At 43.5% G+C, this 16325-nt stretch overlaps 1 protein-coding gene across 13 annotated transcripts in view; it reads right to left on the bottom strand.

Moving 5' to 3' along the window:
- EXD3 (exonuclease 3'-5' domain containing 3) overlaps positions 1-15998 on the bottom strand; it is a 616706-nt gene extending 600708 nt beyond the window's left edge. For 11 of the 13 annotated variants that reach the window (XM_073314578.1, XM_073314585.1, XM_073314573.1 and 8 more), the window contains exons 1-2: positions 15717-15998; positions 9947-10013 (exon numbers count right to left, since the gene is read on the bottom strand). In XM_073314578.1, the coding sequence (XP_073170679.1) occupies positions 9947-10013; positions 15717-15974 (325 nt within the window). In that variant the 5' untranslated portion in view covers positions 15975-15998. The remainder of the gene's footprint in view (positions 1-9946; positions 10014-15716) is intronic. The other 2 variants (XM_073314579.1, XM_073314580.1) reach the window with 1 other exon arrangement.
- Positions 15999-16325: the final 327 nt, after the last annotated feature.

Genomic DNA, 16325 nt, shown 5'->3' with positions numbered 1-16325 from the left:
AGGGACTGAATGGCTAGGCGGCAGTTCTGCAGAAAAGGATCTAGGGGTTACAGTGGACGAGAAGCTGGATATGAGTCAACAGTGTGCCCTTGTTGCCAAGAAGGCCAATGGCATTTTGCGATGTATAAGTAGGGGCATTGCCAGCAGATCGAGGGATGTGATCGTTCCCTCTATTCGACATTGGTGACGCCTCATCTGGAGTACTCTGTCCAGTTTTGGGCCCCACACTACAAGGATGTGGAAAAATTGGAAAGAGTCCAGTGGAGGGCAACAAAAATGATTAGGGGACTGGAACACATGACTTCTGAGGAGAGGCTGAGGGAACTGGGATTGTCTAGTCTGTGGAAGAGAAGAATGAGGGGGGATTTGATAGCTGCTTTCAACTACCTGAAACGGGGTTCCAAAGAGGATGGATCTAGACTGTTCTCAGTGGTAACAGATGACAGAACAAGGAGTAATGGTCTCAAGTTGCAGTGGGGGAGGTTTATGTTGGATATTAGGAAAAATTTTCTCCTTAGGAGGGTGGTGAAGCACTGGAATGCGTTACCTAGGGAGGTGGTGGAATCTCCTTCCTTAGAAGTTTTTAAGGTCAGGCTTGACAAAGCCCTGGCTGGGATGATTTAGTTGGGGATCGGTCCTGCTTTGAGCAGGGGGTTGGACTAGATGACCTCCTGAGGTCCCTTCCAACCCTGATATTCTATGATTCTATGAAATTGGAAACGATGGGGATTAATATGAACATTGAAAGGTGCATAAGGAACTGGTTAAAGGGGAGACTACAACGGGTCATACTGAAAGGTGAACCGTCAGGCTGGAAGGAGGTTACTAGTGGCGTTCCTCAGGGATTGGTTTTGGAACCAATCTTATTATTACTGACCTCGACACAAAAAGTGGGAGTGTGCTAATAAAGTTTGCGGATTATACAAAGATGGGAGGTACTGCCAATTTAGAGAAGGACAGGGATATCATACAGGAGGATCTGGATGACCTTGTTAACTGGAGTAATAGTAATAGGATGAAATTTAATAGTGAGAAGTGCAAGGTCATTCATTTAGGGATTAATAACAAGAATGTTTGTTATAAACTGGGGACGCATCACTTGGAAGTAACAGAGGAGGAGAAGGACCTTGGAGTACTGGTTGATCACAGGATGAGTATGAGCCGCCAATGTGATATAGCTGTGAAAAAAGCTAATGCGGTCTTTGGATGCATCAGGCGAGGTATTTCCAGTAAAGATAAGGAGGTGTTAGTACTGTTATACAAGGCACTGGTGAGACCTCGTCTGGAATATTGTGTGCAGTTCTGGTCTCCCATGTTTAAGAAGGATGAATTCAAACTGGAACAGGTACAGAGAAGGGCTACTAGATGATCTGAGGAATGGAAAACCTGTCTTATGAAAGGAGACTCAAAGAGCTTGGCTTGTTTAGCCTAACCAAAAGAAGGCTGAGGGGAGATGATGATTGCTCTCTAAAATATATCATATGGATAAGTACCAGGGAGGGAGAGGAATTATTTAAACTCAGTACAAATGTGGACACAAGAACAAATGGATATAAACTGGCCATCAGGAAATTTAAACTTGAAATTAGACCAAGGTTTCTAACATCAGAAGAGTGAAGCTCTGGAATAGCCTTCCAAGGGGAGCAATGGAGGCAAAAGACATATCTGGCTTCAAGACTAAGCTTGATAAGTTTATGGAGGTGATGGTATGATGGGATAGCCTAATTTTGGCACTTAATTGATCTTTGACTATTAGCAGTAAATATGCCCAATGGCCTGTGATGGGACACTAGATAGGGTGACATCTGTGTTACTACAGAGAATTCTTTCCTGAGTGTCTGGCTGGTGAATCTTGCCCACATGCTCAGGGTTTAGCAGATTGCTATATTTGGGGTCGGGAAGGAATTTTCCTCCAGGGAAGATTGGTAGAGACCCTGGGGAGTTTTCACCTTCCTCTGCAACATGGGGCATGGGTCACTTGCTGGAGGATTCTCTGCTCCTTGAAGTTTTTAAACCACGAGTTGAGGACTTCAGTAGCTCAGACATAGGTCAGGGGTTTGTTACAGGAGTGGGTGGGTGAGATTCGGTGGCCTGCGTTGTGCAGGAGGTCAGACTAGATGATCATAATGGACCCTTCTGACCTTAAAGTCAAGGAGTTGGTCTGTGCAAGAAGCATTTGCACGTTGGCTCATGCAGAGAACTTGACAGTGTTCAGCGATGTCTCGGAAATGAAGGAACTGGCTTCCTTTTGCACAGACTTCACTTGTTTGTGTATTTTTAACAGTCCTCTGAACATTATTGGACCATGTAAGTTCTGTGACTAACATCTGCATGCTTGCTCCCAAGAACATAAGAATGGCCATACTGGGTCAGACCAAAGGTCCATCCAGCCCAGTATCCTGTCTGCCGACAGCGGCCAATGCCAGATGCCCCAGAGGAAGTTAACCTAACAGGTAATGATCAAGTGATCTCTCTCCTACCTTCCATCTCCACCCTCTGGGCAAAGAGAGGCTAGGGACACCATTCCTTACCCATCCTGGCTAATAGCCATTAATGGACTGAACCTCCATGAATTTATCCAGTTCTCTTTTAAACCCTGTTATAGTCCTAGCCTTCACAACCTCCTCAGGCAAGGAGTTCCACAGGTTGACTGTGCGCTGAGTGAAGAAGAACTTTGTTTTATTTGTTTTAAACCTGCTGCCCATTAATTTCATTTGGTGGCCCCTCGTTCTTAGATTATGGGAACAAGTAAATAACTTTTCCTTATTCACTTTTTCCACACGACTCATGATTTTATAGACCTCTATCATATCCCCCCTTAGTCTCCTCTTTTCCAAGATGAAAAGTCCTAGCCTCTTTAATCTCTCCTCATATGGGACCCATTCCAAACCCCTAATCATTTTAGTTGCCCTTTTTTGAACCTTTTCTAATGCCAGTATATCTTTTTTGAAATGAGGGGACCCACATCTGTACACAGTATTCAAGATGTGGGCATACCATGGATTTATATAAGAGCTATAAGATATTCTCCATCTTATTCTCTATCCCTTTTTTAATGATTTCTAACATCCCCGTTTGCTTTTTTGACTACCGCTGCTCACTGCATGGACGACTTCAGAGAACTATCCACAATGATCTTTCTCCTGATTTGTTGTAGCTAAATTAGCCCCCATCATATTGTATGTATAATTGGGGTTATTTTTTCCAGTGTGCATTACTTTACATTTATCCACATTACATTTCATTTGCCATTTTGTTGCCCAATCACTTAGTTTTGTGAGATCTTTTTGAAGTTCTTCACAGTCTGCTTTCATCTTAACTATCTTGAGCAGTTTAGTATCATCTGCAAACTTTGCCATCTCACTGTTTACCCCTTTCTCCAGATCAGTGTTCTTCCTCAAGAGCCTTCCACCCCACAGTTTGTCTGATCTTTGGGAAGATGTCCCCTTCCAGGATAACAGTGCATTTTGCCAGGCCTGCAATTCATGCATTTGCTTTTAGGTAGATGGACAACAGCTTCTTTCTTTTCCTGCCATGGATTGTCTAATCCCCAAGGAGGCTGTTTTCTTGGCCTCTTTAGAATAACCCTTCCATATGGAACTGGACCGTAGTGCAGACTCTTTAAACACCAGAGGAACTCCTTGTGGGTTGGGACTCATATTCATTCTGGCCTCTCTACACATCACCACACACAACTATCTCAACACTTTAAGCAGCATCCACTGCACTGACATCAGAGGAAGAACCAAAGGAGGTGCTGAGGGCTGACAACAGTACAGCACAAACTAGAACCGCCGAGACAGAAACTTCATCTGTTCCTTCTTTGGCTGCATCCACCCCATCAAGCTGGCAGCTTGGGGAGGAGAGGGGGAAGAAAGAGGAGAAGCAGGGCTTCTGAACTCCTTCTCCATGCTACTCCGATATAGGGGAATGGTCAGGTGACCTCTTGGACTGCTGGAGAGAAAGGCGAGTTCTAGGTTTCAAATTGTTAGGCACAGCTAATTTAGAGTACTGTTTTACTCTATTGGACCAGCTCTAATTTTCAGTTTTGCACCTATATACAGATGTCTTAAGAAGCTGCACCTTTGCTAATTAAATATATATTTACTCAAGAAAGAACAACATCCGTAATACCAATCGATAAATTTTCCTCTTCTGGGAAAGCAGGAGGGCTGCAAAAAGGACTGTTCCACTCTCTGCGGGCAAGTAGGAAGGAAGGAAATGTGAATTATAAGCTTCTACAGGTCCATTTTTAATAGGAAGGAAATTAGATTTAAGTAGAAAAGGCTATGCTTAATATCACTGCACAAGCTGGGAAAAGCTAGAAAATTCTAGGCTAAGGATAACAGTGTGTCCTCACATCACATTGTTGGATCTTCCATCACAATGGTGAAGGGAGTAGAAGCTGGAAAGCCCTTCTTTGACTTTGTATCACAACCTTCACGTTATTTAAACAGTCACAATTGGGTATTCACCTCCAAATAGCTCACCTTTGGCTTCTGTAATGGGACTAGGGATCTAAATATCAGTTTAAATTAACCAGTTAAATGATGAAAATTATATTGTTTAACCAGTTAACCATTAACTGAGGTAGCTCCATCAGGCCTGGCACAGCGTGGGCTGTCGCTGGGGTTTCTCCAGCCAGCCAGCACAGCACGGCCAGAGCTCGAGCCCCCTCCAGCCCGGCTGGGGCTTGGGTTCCACCAGCATTGGGATCCCACTGACCAGCCCAACGTAGCCGGGGCTGAGGCCCCTCTGGACAGCCCGCCCACGCGGCCAGGGCTGCTCCGGCCGGCCGCCTGCCAGCCTGGTGTGGCCAGGATCCCTCCTGCTGGCCCGGCGTGGCCAGGGCTGCAGTCTCTGCTGCCAGCAGGGGATCGCCACGGTTAACAGTTAAGGCCAGTTAACCAGTAAGCCTAATGCTTACCGGTTAACCTTTTACATCCCTAAATGGACTATTAAAAAAATCACATATTTTTGCTTTTAAAAAACAGTGGTAACTCATAACTGAGCAGAGACAAAGACTCTGTTGATACAACAACATGTGGTTTAAATCTGAAAGGAGAAAGAAAGCTGTTCTGTTAAATTGACAGCTCTACACACAGGGCTTATATCTTAACTGGTATAATAAATCATGGAGAAAGAGTTCTGTTTGGCTGAAATAAGCGTTTATTTGGACAGGGAACAAGTGGGTTTTAAAATCACTCTGGACACTGTACACAAAATTATTTCTTCATTTTACTTTCTTTGAGTATTTCCCAAAAGTTTTGCATTTGCTCTGTTTAGAGCTATTTACTCTCGTATTTAATCTATTCCATGTCAGCCTGCCAAAACCATTCAGCTCTTATCTAAACAGCTCCTCTCTACTCATTGTGGGGGTTAGATCTCGCTCCAAAGGAGCATTGCTGGTGACAAGAAAGCAGCTCACTCCATTGACATTATCACATTGAACCATGCCATTTTCCTGCACTAATCCAGATGAAGGATTGACATAAAGTCCATGTTTTCTTCTAACCGACAGCCGATTGGCTCTCTTCCTCTCCTCACTTTCTCCCCTTTTACTAGCACAGGCCCTATCTTATTCCAAATAGCTTTTAACACTTTCTTTTCAGACATACGTTCTTATATATGTATAAAACTTTGTGCAGTGGCTGCCACTGCCTGCCCACATCAGCACAGAATCTTAACATGCAGCGTATACTGAAACCAACAAAAAATACATGAGACTTAAAGTCCTTAGGCACTGATTCTCCCAGTAACTTTAAAGAGGTGCTCAAGAAGTTACCAGCTTTACTCCATCCTTGGAACTCCACCAGAAACACCCCCATTGGTCTCTAGATCCTAACCAGTTGCACCATTGCTGGTGTACACTAAAAAACGAGAAGAACTTGGCAGAACATTCTAAGCACAATACTGAAATGTAACTGTAGATCAGACTAAGGACTGCAGCAGTGTGTTTTAAATAAAAATCAGATGGTACCTGGAACTGATTACAGCCCTCAAGCAAAGAGGATGCTGGCGTGTATTAATGACATTTAACACCCATAGGTCATTGTTAAGTGATTGGCTGACACATGCAAACATGTCATTATACTACTCAGATGAGCCTTCAAAGTAAGATGCAAACCAAAATATAAACTGTGCCATAAAACTAAACTAGCCTTTCCAGTTAGTTTGTGGAACTGAACTGTGAGAAAAAAGTTGTAGGAGACAGTACTTGACAGCAGAGAAAAGTATTTCATACAAGCATCTGGGGCTTCCCTTCACCAGCTTATATGGAGAACCATACTCCAAATTTTGTTCCACAATGCCCACCTTGTGTGTGTGGTAAAGTAGGGAGAGGATGAGAAAGTGTGACTTGGCATAGTATATAAGTAAGGGGAGAATTTTTGGGATACAAATTTTTGTCATTCAAATTCTGTTATCACTGATGGGAATAATGAGGGCAAAGCCCTTCAGAAAGAGTTAAAACCACCCCCTTCTCATCCCCTAAGTGAGAATTGCTATAAAAATGTCACCTCAGAATCCTATCTGGAAAATGTGTGCTTATTCCATTTCACCTTTGCTCTTCTGGCACAAAAAAAAATTTTTTAGAAGATGAAGATACAGTGATGATTGTGATAATATCATCTAACATTTACACGCTGACACTACCTTTCATTCTGGAATATCCCAAAGCATTTCAGAACAATATATACATTATTCATTTTGCCTCTCACTGAAAAGCAGCCACCTCTGAAACAAAGCTAAGAAGCTGTTTATGAGTTCAGAAGCCCAAGCCTTTAACACAATTGCAGAAATCAAATGCTTTTAAAGCCCTGGCCATGATCTTCCATTGCCCTGAGTAGGAGAATTCCATTTTGCAGAGCTGGCCATTTGAGTCCCTGCTGAACAGGGATACAGTTCCCTCAGTTCTTGGCTCATGCCAATCAACTACCTGGAGGTTTGTGCAAGGGGCTCAAGACCCCATCCTTCCCACAGTTCAGTAGTCACTCACACCAGGGCTCAGCTCCTGCTTTCCTCCCACTGCCACCATCTGATCAGTGGAAGTAGGGAGGACATGTTGGCAGTAAGTTCTCTGTCTCCCCTCCCCTCCAACTTGCTGCACGCTCTGCCTACAATGATTATGGAGCAGTACTAGAGGGAGAGAATGGGTCCACTAGAGGCCTCCCATTCTTACCAGAGAAAACCTGGGGAAAGCAGGAGAGGGGAGGGGATAGAGTGGGCAGTACTTCATCTTTAAAAATTATTCTGCATCCCAAAAATAAAATTACAGCCCTATAGCATTTTAGGAGTTCACAGCGCATGACAGAAGTCTTTAAGGCATACAGGAAAGAATGATCTTCTGGCTAAAGCAAAGGATCTGGAGCCAGGAGATATGAATTCCATGGTAAGTTCAGAGACAGGTGTCCTCAGTGACCATGGACAAGTCACATAACCTCTCAGGTTGGCATTATCACCCTCTGTGTAATCCAGATAACGACTACTTCTTAAGAGGCTCTGAAGGCACTATAAAGTAGTGTGGCCCAGTGGACAGGGAAGAATTGGGTTCTGTTTCCAGCTTTATCACTGACCTATTGTATGAATTAGGCCAATTCACTATCTCTTTCTGTACTTCAATTTCCTCATCTGTAAAAGGAAATAAAAATACTGGCCCATCTTTGTAAAGTGCTTTGAGGTCTGTAGATGAAAACGGCTAAACAACAACTAATGAATATTACTGAAACTGGAGAGGGAATTTACAGTTACAGTAAAGCAATGCACTGAAATTGAGATTTATGCTATACAGCCATGGGTCTGGTATATGAAGTAAGTGCCATTTATTTAAGTAAGACTACTCAATCTGGGTATGATCCAATGTGAATTATTCAGAAACTGCATCAAATTAAACTGGGTGGCTCTGAATTTTTTTTTTAAATCAACATCAGTAAGTCATAGAGTATATTCACAGCCAAGCCATGACTCCTACATGCGAATAAGGCTCATCTTATGAGGGATAGCTCAGTGGTTTGAGCATTGGCCTCAATGCTCAAACGCAGGGTTGCGAGTTCAATCCTTGAGGGGGCCATTTAGGGATCTGGGGCAAAAATTGGGGATTGGTCCTGCTTTGAGAAGGGGGTTGGACTAGATGACCTCCTGAGGTCCCTTCCAACCCTGATATTCTATGACTCTATGATTCTAATAGCTAGGAAATTCAAAGCTAAAGCAGATTACTTGCCTTTAAAGTATTATCAGAACAAAACACAAAATCACACCCCTCACTGGTGAGAGTTAACCATCTGTCTTACATTTGATTTTCCTGGCTTCTGCCACTTTTCTCAACACTTTAATAATACTTAACACTTAATATAAATACTTTTCAATTTCAAAGCACTTTATGCCCATTCATTCATTCATTCTCACAAACTCTTTGTAAGGTAGGAATTATTACCCTGCATATTATAGATGGGAATCTGAAGAAGAGATATTAAATGATTTGTCCATGATCATAGAGGGAGTCAGTGCTGGGATTAGAACCCCAGAGTTAATCGGGGTGGTTTTTGGTGCTCTATATTTAAAGAGGATGTTTTTTTAAAGAAATGGTGATGGGAGCATTAAAAAATACTAAAGGAACTATAACAGCTCTCAAGGGAACACATATATGGGGTCATGCCAATCCATACTGTAACTACACTGATAAAAGCATATTATTTAGGTAATTAAATCCATAGTTAAGGAAGTGTGATAGTTAGCTGATAGACCGCTAGTACCTCCCACACACAGTATGAGTGATATATCCCAGATCCTAAACTTTGTACTCTGCAGAACACCAAATTAAGAATTATGTTTACATCAATATCTATCTCTCTAACAGAAATGTAATCTTGTTAATGGTGATCTGTGTGGCAGTCCAAATATTTTTAATATGAAAGACTGCCCCCTAGTGAAATTGAAGGTGACGTTTTAGAATAGGTAAAGGGGTGACTATGCTCAGAATGGAATCAGATTTTTATGGCATTTTTAATGACTATGCCTCACTTCATTCCCACTTGAACAACAGGGAAAAATAAATCAAATAGAGCTAATTTGTGAATTACTCCTTTGCAAATGTCTTTGGATTACTTTTTAATCCACAGGCCCTGCTACTTGATGGTTTAGTTGTCTAAACTTCAGATTAAAAATACCTAGAACAATACACTTGAAACCAAAGCGCCAATAGCTCAGTGTCGCCCTTCCAAGGCACATAAACTGAGTTCTACACAATCTACTATGTCTACGAGGAACGGGAGTGAGGTGGTCATTTTGAAGAGACCTTATAAACTGAGATCCTATTTGCTTAGCATGGACATGTGAGATCCTCTAGGCTTCTCTAGTTGGGCTTCTACTATGTTCAAAGGAGTCTGAATGTACTAAATATGGAAATTCACTCTAACATTCTGGATCATGAAATGAAATGGCATGACTTGGGACACAAACGAATCCAACCTTTGCAATGCCAATGGGAATCACATATGAAGTCCACAGATCAAAAGGTAAAGGAACCTCCCAAATCTGTTCCCAAATATGACTGCCATATCATAAAACATCATAAAACACTTGTTTGAAAGGATATCACCAGTAAGAATGGCCATATAAACAATAATGGTGGTGAGCAAGTTCTTGCTACAAGCTTTCAGAGCTGTGACTTTGCCTTTGTTCAGGTTTGCTTTAATGCATCTACATGAACAAAATATGCTAGCAGAACCCTGCAAACATGCACCATATGCTTTTTGATTTGGTGCAGTCCGTCCCATCATGAACAAACTCTACACCGGACAAGTCACGATAAAATTGGTCTTCAGAGCACAGTTTAAGTTTATTTTTAAAATTTCACTGTCAAACTATGAAAACAGAGCCATCCATCTTACAGAACTACCCATCAATATTAGCTTAAATAAATTTACGTCTAGTGGACCAGCAAACTTACCCAAGAAGGAGGACAGTGCATGTGTTGCCTGTTCAGTGATGACAGAATAATTCCTCCACTGTATACACTAAAAGGAATTAAACAAACCTATTAGAGTTTACTCATTTCTCTACATACTTAGTCCCTAATTCAGGACAGCTCTTAAACACATGTACAAGTCCGACTGAGGTCAATGGAATTTAAGTACATGCTTAACGTTAAGCAGGTACTTGAGTGCTAACCTGAATAGGGATGAATTTAAGCACATGCTTAATTGCTTTCCTGAAATGGGGCCTTAAACACTTGCTAACATCTCTACTACTTACTAAATGCAAAATATCCACTAATGTAATATTAGGATTGCACAGTTAAAATCACTAAAGAGTGAAAAATGCAAAAGTTAAGCATTTTAAAAGCAATGTTAACTGTGCCACATTTCCACATCCCACATGGACCACAGCTTAGCAGAGACCATCTCCTTCCCGTTCACACTCATGTAATGTCCCTCTGGCAACTGCAGCAATTGCTAACCAGAAAAATATTTTTCAATTATGTGGCCAATTTATACCAAACTTCTCCCAGGTCTCTTTCCCTTTGATATAACTAAATATAACATGATATAACATGCCTTGCATAGAGTTTGTAACTCTGATAATTTCTGAGTTGAAAGTAAAAAAGTTGCAATTTTGTCCCGTAATTCAAAATGCCAAAATCTATTTCCTTTGTTTCCAAAAACGTGAAGTTTCAATCCCAAACGGATACAATCCTACTTTTGTTTGTATAGTACCTAGCACGAGGCCCCATTATTGTTTGGCCCTCAGGCACTACCATAATAAACATGATTATTATTAATATTTTCCCAAAAGTTATAAGCCATTTTATATCTGACAAAAACCAAAGTGAGTACTTGTATCCAGCAAACATTTACATATGCATTTTGCAAGCAGTGCAAAATTCCTACTGTGCTCAATCCCACATGAACTGATTTTGTTATTTTCCACCCAATTCTTTTTCTGACTTAACAACTCCTTCCTTGAGGAAGACTACTTTTAAAAGATCAGCAGTGGAAAGACAGTTTCCTGAATGTTCTTAAAGTGGGAATTTTTCTTTCAGAGACACATAACCCAAACATGACTGAAAGAATTTACATGAAACTTATTTTAAGTAAAAAGAAAAGGAGTACTTGTGGCACCAAAGAGATGAACAAATTTATTTGAGCATAAGCTTTCGTGAGCTACAGCTCACACGCATCCGATGAAGTGAGCTGTAGCTCACGAAAGCTTATGCTCAAATAAATGTGTTAGTCTCTAAGGTGCCACAAGTACTCCTTTTCTTTTTGCGAATACAGACTAACATGGCTGCTACTCTGAAACCTCTTATTTTAAGTAATCACCGTCGAACATATACCAAGCATGGAAACTTTCAGTCCAGAATGAGAATTCTGGGGAAAGATATGAGCAAAAGAAAACATGGGATGATAATGAAAACCTTTTGCAACCTTAACTGTTGCTACCGGAGAAACCACAGCCTCACACTATATCCTGTTTCAGAGTAACAGCCGTGTTAGTCTGTATTCGCAAAAAGAAAAGGAGTACTTGTGGCACCTTAGAGACTAACCCATTTATTTGAGCATGAGCTTTCGTGAGCTACAGCTCACTTCATCGGATGCATACCGTGGAAACTGCAGCAGACTATATACACACAGAGATCATGAAACAATACCTCCTCCCACCCCACTGTCCCGCTGGTAATAGCTTATCTAAAGTGATCATCAAGTTGGGCCATTTCCAGCACAAATCCAGGTTTTCTCACCCTCCACCCCCTCACACACAAACTCACTCTCCTGCTGGTAATAGCCCATGCTATTATTACCAGCTATTATTAATATTATGCTGCTATTACCAGCAGGAGAGTGAGTTTGTGTGTGGGGGGGTGGAGGGTGAGAAAACCTGGATTTGTGCTGGAAATGGCCCACCTGATGATCACTTTAGATAAGCTATTACCAGCGGGACAGTGGGGTGGGAGGAGGTATTGTTTCATGATCTCTGTGTGTATATAAAGTCTGCTGCAGTTTCCACGGTATGCATCCGATGAAGTGAGCTGTAGCTCACGAAAGCTCATGCTCAAATAAATTGGTTAGTCTCTAAGGTGCCACAAGTACTCCTTTTCTTTTTACACTATATCCTGGTGAGTTTCTGGAGACTTATTTACTAGCTGCTCTTCTCATCTGACAAGCTGATGAAAGAGCAAGACATGCACCACAGAAATTCATGGTAGCGAGATTCAATAGAGCATGCATATAGAGCATGCATTACTGTACATCCCATCTATAAAACATATCTGCACAGCTTGGCTAATGTGCCATGATTTGTGTGAACATATCACAATGCACATGTCAACAATGTCCATGAATAAATTGCTTTGTAAGACTGTAGTAAAGAGCATGTCAATGAGAGCACAGAGTATGTTAACAAGAAAGGAACTGCTCTACAATGTCAGTACCCTCACATTTACATTATTTGGTCACAGCTGCATAATGAAGAGCAGGGGCTGATTAAAAGCCACAGAGCACACGTACACATTGTGAAATACCAGTTTATCCCTTTTCTATTCTATGAAATATCTAACAAAGACCTTGATCATCAGAATTCCAGTGTGATGTACACTGAGTACAGTGAGCATGTTTCTGTTCTCACATGGGGCTACTTTCTTCCAAGAGCTGCGCTCATTTCAGCTTTGCATTTCACCTTTAACACAGTTCATCTTAAGGACTAACAAACACTGTTAAGTGTCTTTGGAAAAGAAACTTTCTGTAGCATGGAGGTACACAAAATCTTCAAAGCAAAACTTTATGGGGTTGGTTTTCCTCCTCTGAACTCACAAATGAGTTCTGTGAATAATATTAGTCTGATGCAGTTTCAAATGAGTTGCTCAAACCCTTCCCCTGACTAAATATGTCTTAAAAAAAATCAGTGTTTTTATTCTAACAAAAACCCTTTGTTAAATTACTGCAAGTGCAAAACTCCACAAAAAGTTATTATAAAACTACCTGTGCACCAGGTGAGCCAAATATGGCTCCTTCTTCTGCACACAATTACAGTAGATTCTATCTCCCCATCCATAAAAGACTGTCTGTGGAACTTATACCCAGGCATACATTGGATTTTTGGGATGTATTTCACTATACATTGGAGTATCTTCTTGTTGCCTGTGTGTAACTGTTAGAAAAAGCACTGGGAATCAGAAATCCTAGGTTACCTGTTGTATGACCATGAGCAAGTCACTTCCCACAGAGTAAAAAAGTGGATAACATAATCTATCTAGAGTACCTGGCAGAATTGTGAAGCACTTTGAGATGTGAGGTACGATATAAAAGGACAAAGTATTATTACTAATAAAATACACTGAACCCTATCCGTTTTTTTAATAAAAAACATAGCTCTGGCCCAATGGCATTAAAAAAATCAACATTTTAATTTTTAGAGACTTCCATATGCTTCAGAGATTTCTCTGTCCCTGAGACAATGGTTATTCCCAGTCTTGGAGATGATAGCACAGAAAAGATAGTGAGAAACACTGCACTGATCACTTGCATAGACTGTTGTTCAGCCGTGACAAGATTCTGTCATGGCCATGGTTTATATATTGATCAGATGGGGCAGATGTGTTTGTTTTTGAGGAATTTCAACATAGTTCATAAAAAGCTCTATAATGGGACAGCTTAGAATCATAGAATCATAGAATATCAGGGTTGGACCCCCTGCTCAAAGCAGGACCAATCCCCAACTAAATCATCCCAGCCAGGGCTTTGTCAAGCCTGACCTTAAAAATATCTAAGGAAGGAGATTCCACCACCTCCCTAGGTAACGCATTCCAGTGTTTCACCACCCTCCTAGTGAAAAAGTTTTTCCTAATATCCAAACTAAACCTCCCCCACTGCAACTTGAGACCATTACTCCTTGTTCTGTCATCTGCTACCACTGAGAACAGTCTAGATCCATCCTCTTTGGAACCCCCTTTCAGGTAGTTGAAAGCAGCTATCAAATCCCCCCTCATTCTTCTCTTCGCAGACTAAACAATCCCAGTTCCCTCAGCCTCTCCTCATAAGTCATGTGTTCCAGACCCCTAATACTTCTTTGCATCTACTGCTCAGTTTCAGCATTCGGACACTACTTTAAATCTTGCAATGTGCATTAATTATATGGCTATGTCTACACTACAGACCTTACAAGTAAGATCTTCCACGTAGCCGCTCTCCTGCCGGCATAATTAAACCACGCCAATGAGCGGTGTTAGCTATGTTGGTAGGAGAGTATCTCCTGCCAACATAGCACTGTCTACACTAACACTGTTGTTGAGGGTGTGTTTTTTCACACCCTTGACTCATTTGCCGACAAAAGTGCTAGTGTAGACAAAGCCTATTTCTTCCTATTTAAAGCCCTGCAGTTTATGATTAACATAATAATATTCCCCTCATAATATCACCTGTTTGCACTCTTATTCTGCCTCAACTAATTGAATACTGTCACGTGAGGCAATTTCTTTTTTACAAAAAGAAAAGGAGTACTTGTGGCACCTTAGAGACTAACCAATTTATTTGAGCATGAGCTTTCGTGAGCTACAGCTCACTTCATGAAGATGAAGTGAGCTGTAGCTCACGAAAGCTCATGCTCAAATAAATTGGTTAGTCTCTAAGGTGCCACAAGTACTCCTTTTCTTTTTGCGAATACAGACTAACACGGCTGTTCCTCTGAAATTTCTTTTTTAAATCCCCAACTGAAAATCTTCCTCTTCTCTTTTCCCTAAAACATTCTGTGATGCTGTGTAAGAAGGATGCTACATAAATATTGGACTGTATACGATCTTACATCCGGCAACTCTCACAGCTCCTTAGTGCCATACTGGCATCTAATGGCAGTGCCGAAAATTGCAAATTCACATCACTTAAAGGTACCAGGAAAGGAGGGATTTATGGTAGTGATATATTTCCATCATTTTATTTGAATAACAGCTTACAGATGAAGGGTCATAATAAACCCAACCAGAGATTACAGTATAAAATATTCACCCTTGGTGGCCTTCTGTGGTAAGAATTGGAAACTTCATGCATTTAGCTAGTAGTGTGTTAGCAAAGAGCACGGCGTGGCCAGTTTCATCAAGGCATCATTTGCCAACTAATACGTCTCAGCTCTCCGTTTTACAAAACCAAAAAATCCCCACAACCCAAAAAATTAACAGGTTTGTTCCTATTAAGTCTCCCGAAGCTGTTTTTTGCCTCCAGAAATGCCAGAGGCCTTTGGCCACAGCTGTACGTTCACTAACTAAACGGTGGGTGGATGTTTGCCGCCTCCCCTTTTGGAGTCTCAAGTTTTTATTCACCAAGCGAGGCCCTGGTGAAAAGCGCGCGACGTGCTCACTGCTGCGCAGCCGGCAACCGGCCAAAGCGCCAGCGCAGCGCCGGGGCGGGGCGGGGTGGAGGCCGGGGCCGGCCGAGCCCCGTCCGCCGCCACCCGCCTCTTCAGCGCGGAGCGTCAGGCCCCGAGGGCAGCGCCCCGCCCTGAGGGGCCCCTGCGGCCGGCTCCAAGCAGCGCGGGCCGCGGGGACCTGCCGTCCCTGGGGCCGCGCCCGGCCTCGCTGGGCCTCGGGGCCCCGGCACCGCACAGAGTCGGGCCGCTCCCTGCTCTGCCCCCGGGTCCAGCCCGGTCCCTCTGCCCGGCGGGGCCTGGGCTCCGCGTCCCGCTGCCGGCCCATGGCGGAGCGCGGCGTGGGGGGAGCCTGCGGAGCCACTCACCTGACAACGCGCCGGAAGCCGGTAGCCGCGGCCGGGCTCTGGCGTGCGGCGCCCAAATCCTTCCCCGCCGCCCGGCGGGCGGTTCCCGGGACACGCGCCGCAGCGCCGCCTATCGGCCGCGGCCGCCCCTCCGAACGGGTGCGGAAACGTGCCTGGCTGAAGAGCGCCCCCTAGCGGTGTGTGCGCGGCCCCGCCCTCGTGCCCGCGCGTGCCCGGCCCGACGGGGGCCAGCCCGGGGTTGCCCGAGGGATGGGGCATCCTCAGCGGCCTGCTCCCCAGCTCAGCTCCCACCTCGTCTGGCGCCTGCAAGCCGGCCTGGCTGGCGCTGGGCCCTCAGCCCGTCGCGGCCCACACGCGGCGAAGGGTGAAGGAGGGCGCCCGGTGTCCCCACTGCCTTGGCTTTGGGTGCCCTCGCATGTCCCCTCTCCTGGGCTCTTCTCGGTACGGGCCGATCCTTTCAGTCTGCCTCCTGCGGAGCCTGTCCTGTCGCCACCGCCCGCCCGCCCGCCTGCCTCAGTCTTACTGGGAAGCCCCCCAGCAGTGAGTCGCAGAGCCCAGGGCACCTGACTCGGGTTGGAAGGACCCTGCCGCTGGGCAGCGTGTGTGTTC

This window comes from Lepidochelys kempii, chromosome 16 (assembly GCF_965140265.1).
Source record: "Lepidochelys kempii isolate rLepKem1 chromosome 16, rLepKem1.hap2, whole genome shotgun sequence".
NCBI classification, from domain to species: Eukaryota; Metazoa; Chordata; order Testudines; family Cheloniidae; genus Lepidochelys; species Lepidochelys kempii.
This window is presented reverse-complemented; position numbering and strand designations above follow the sequence as displayed.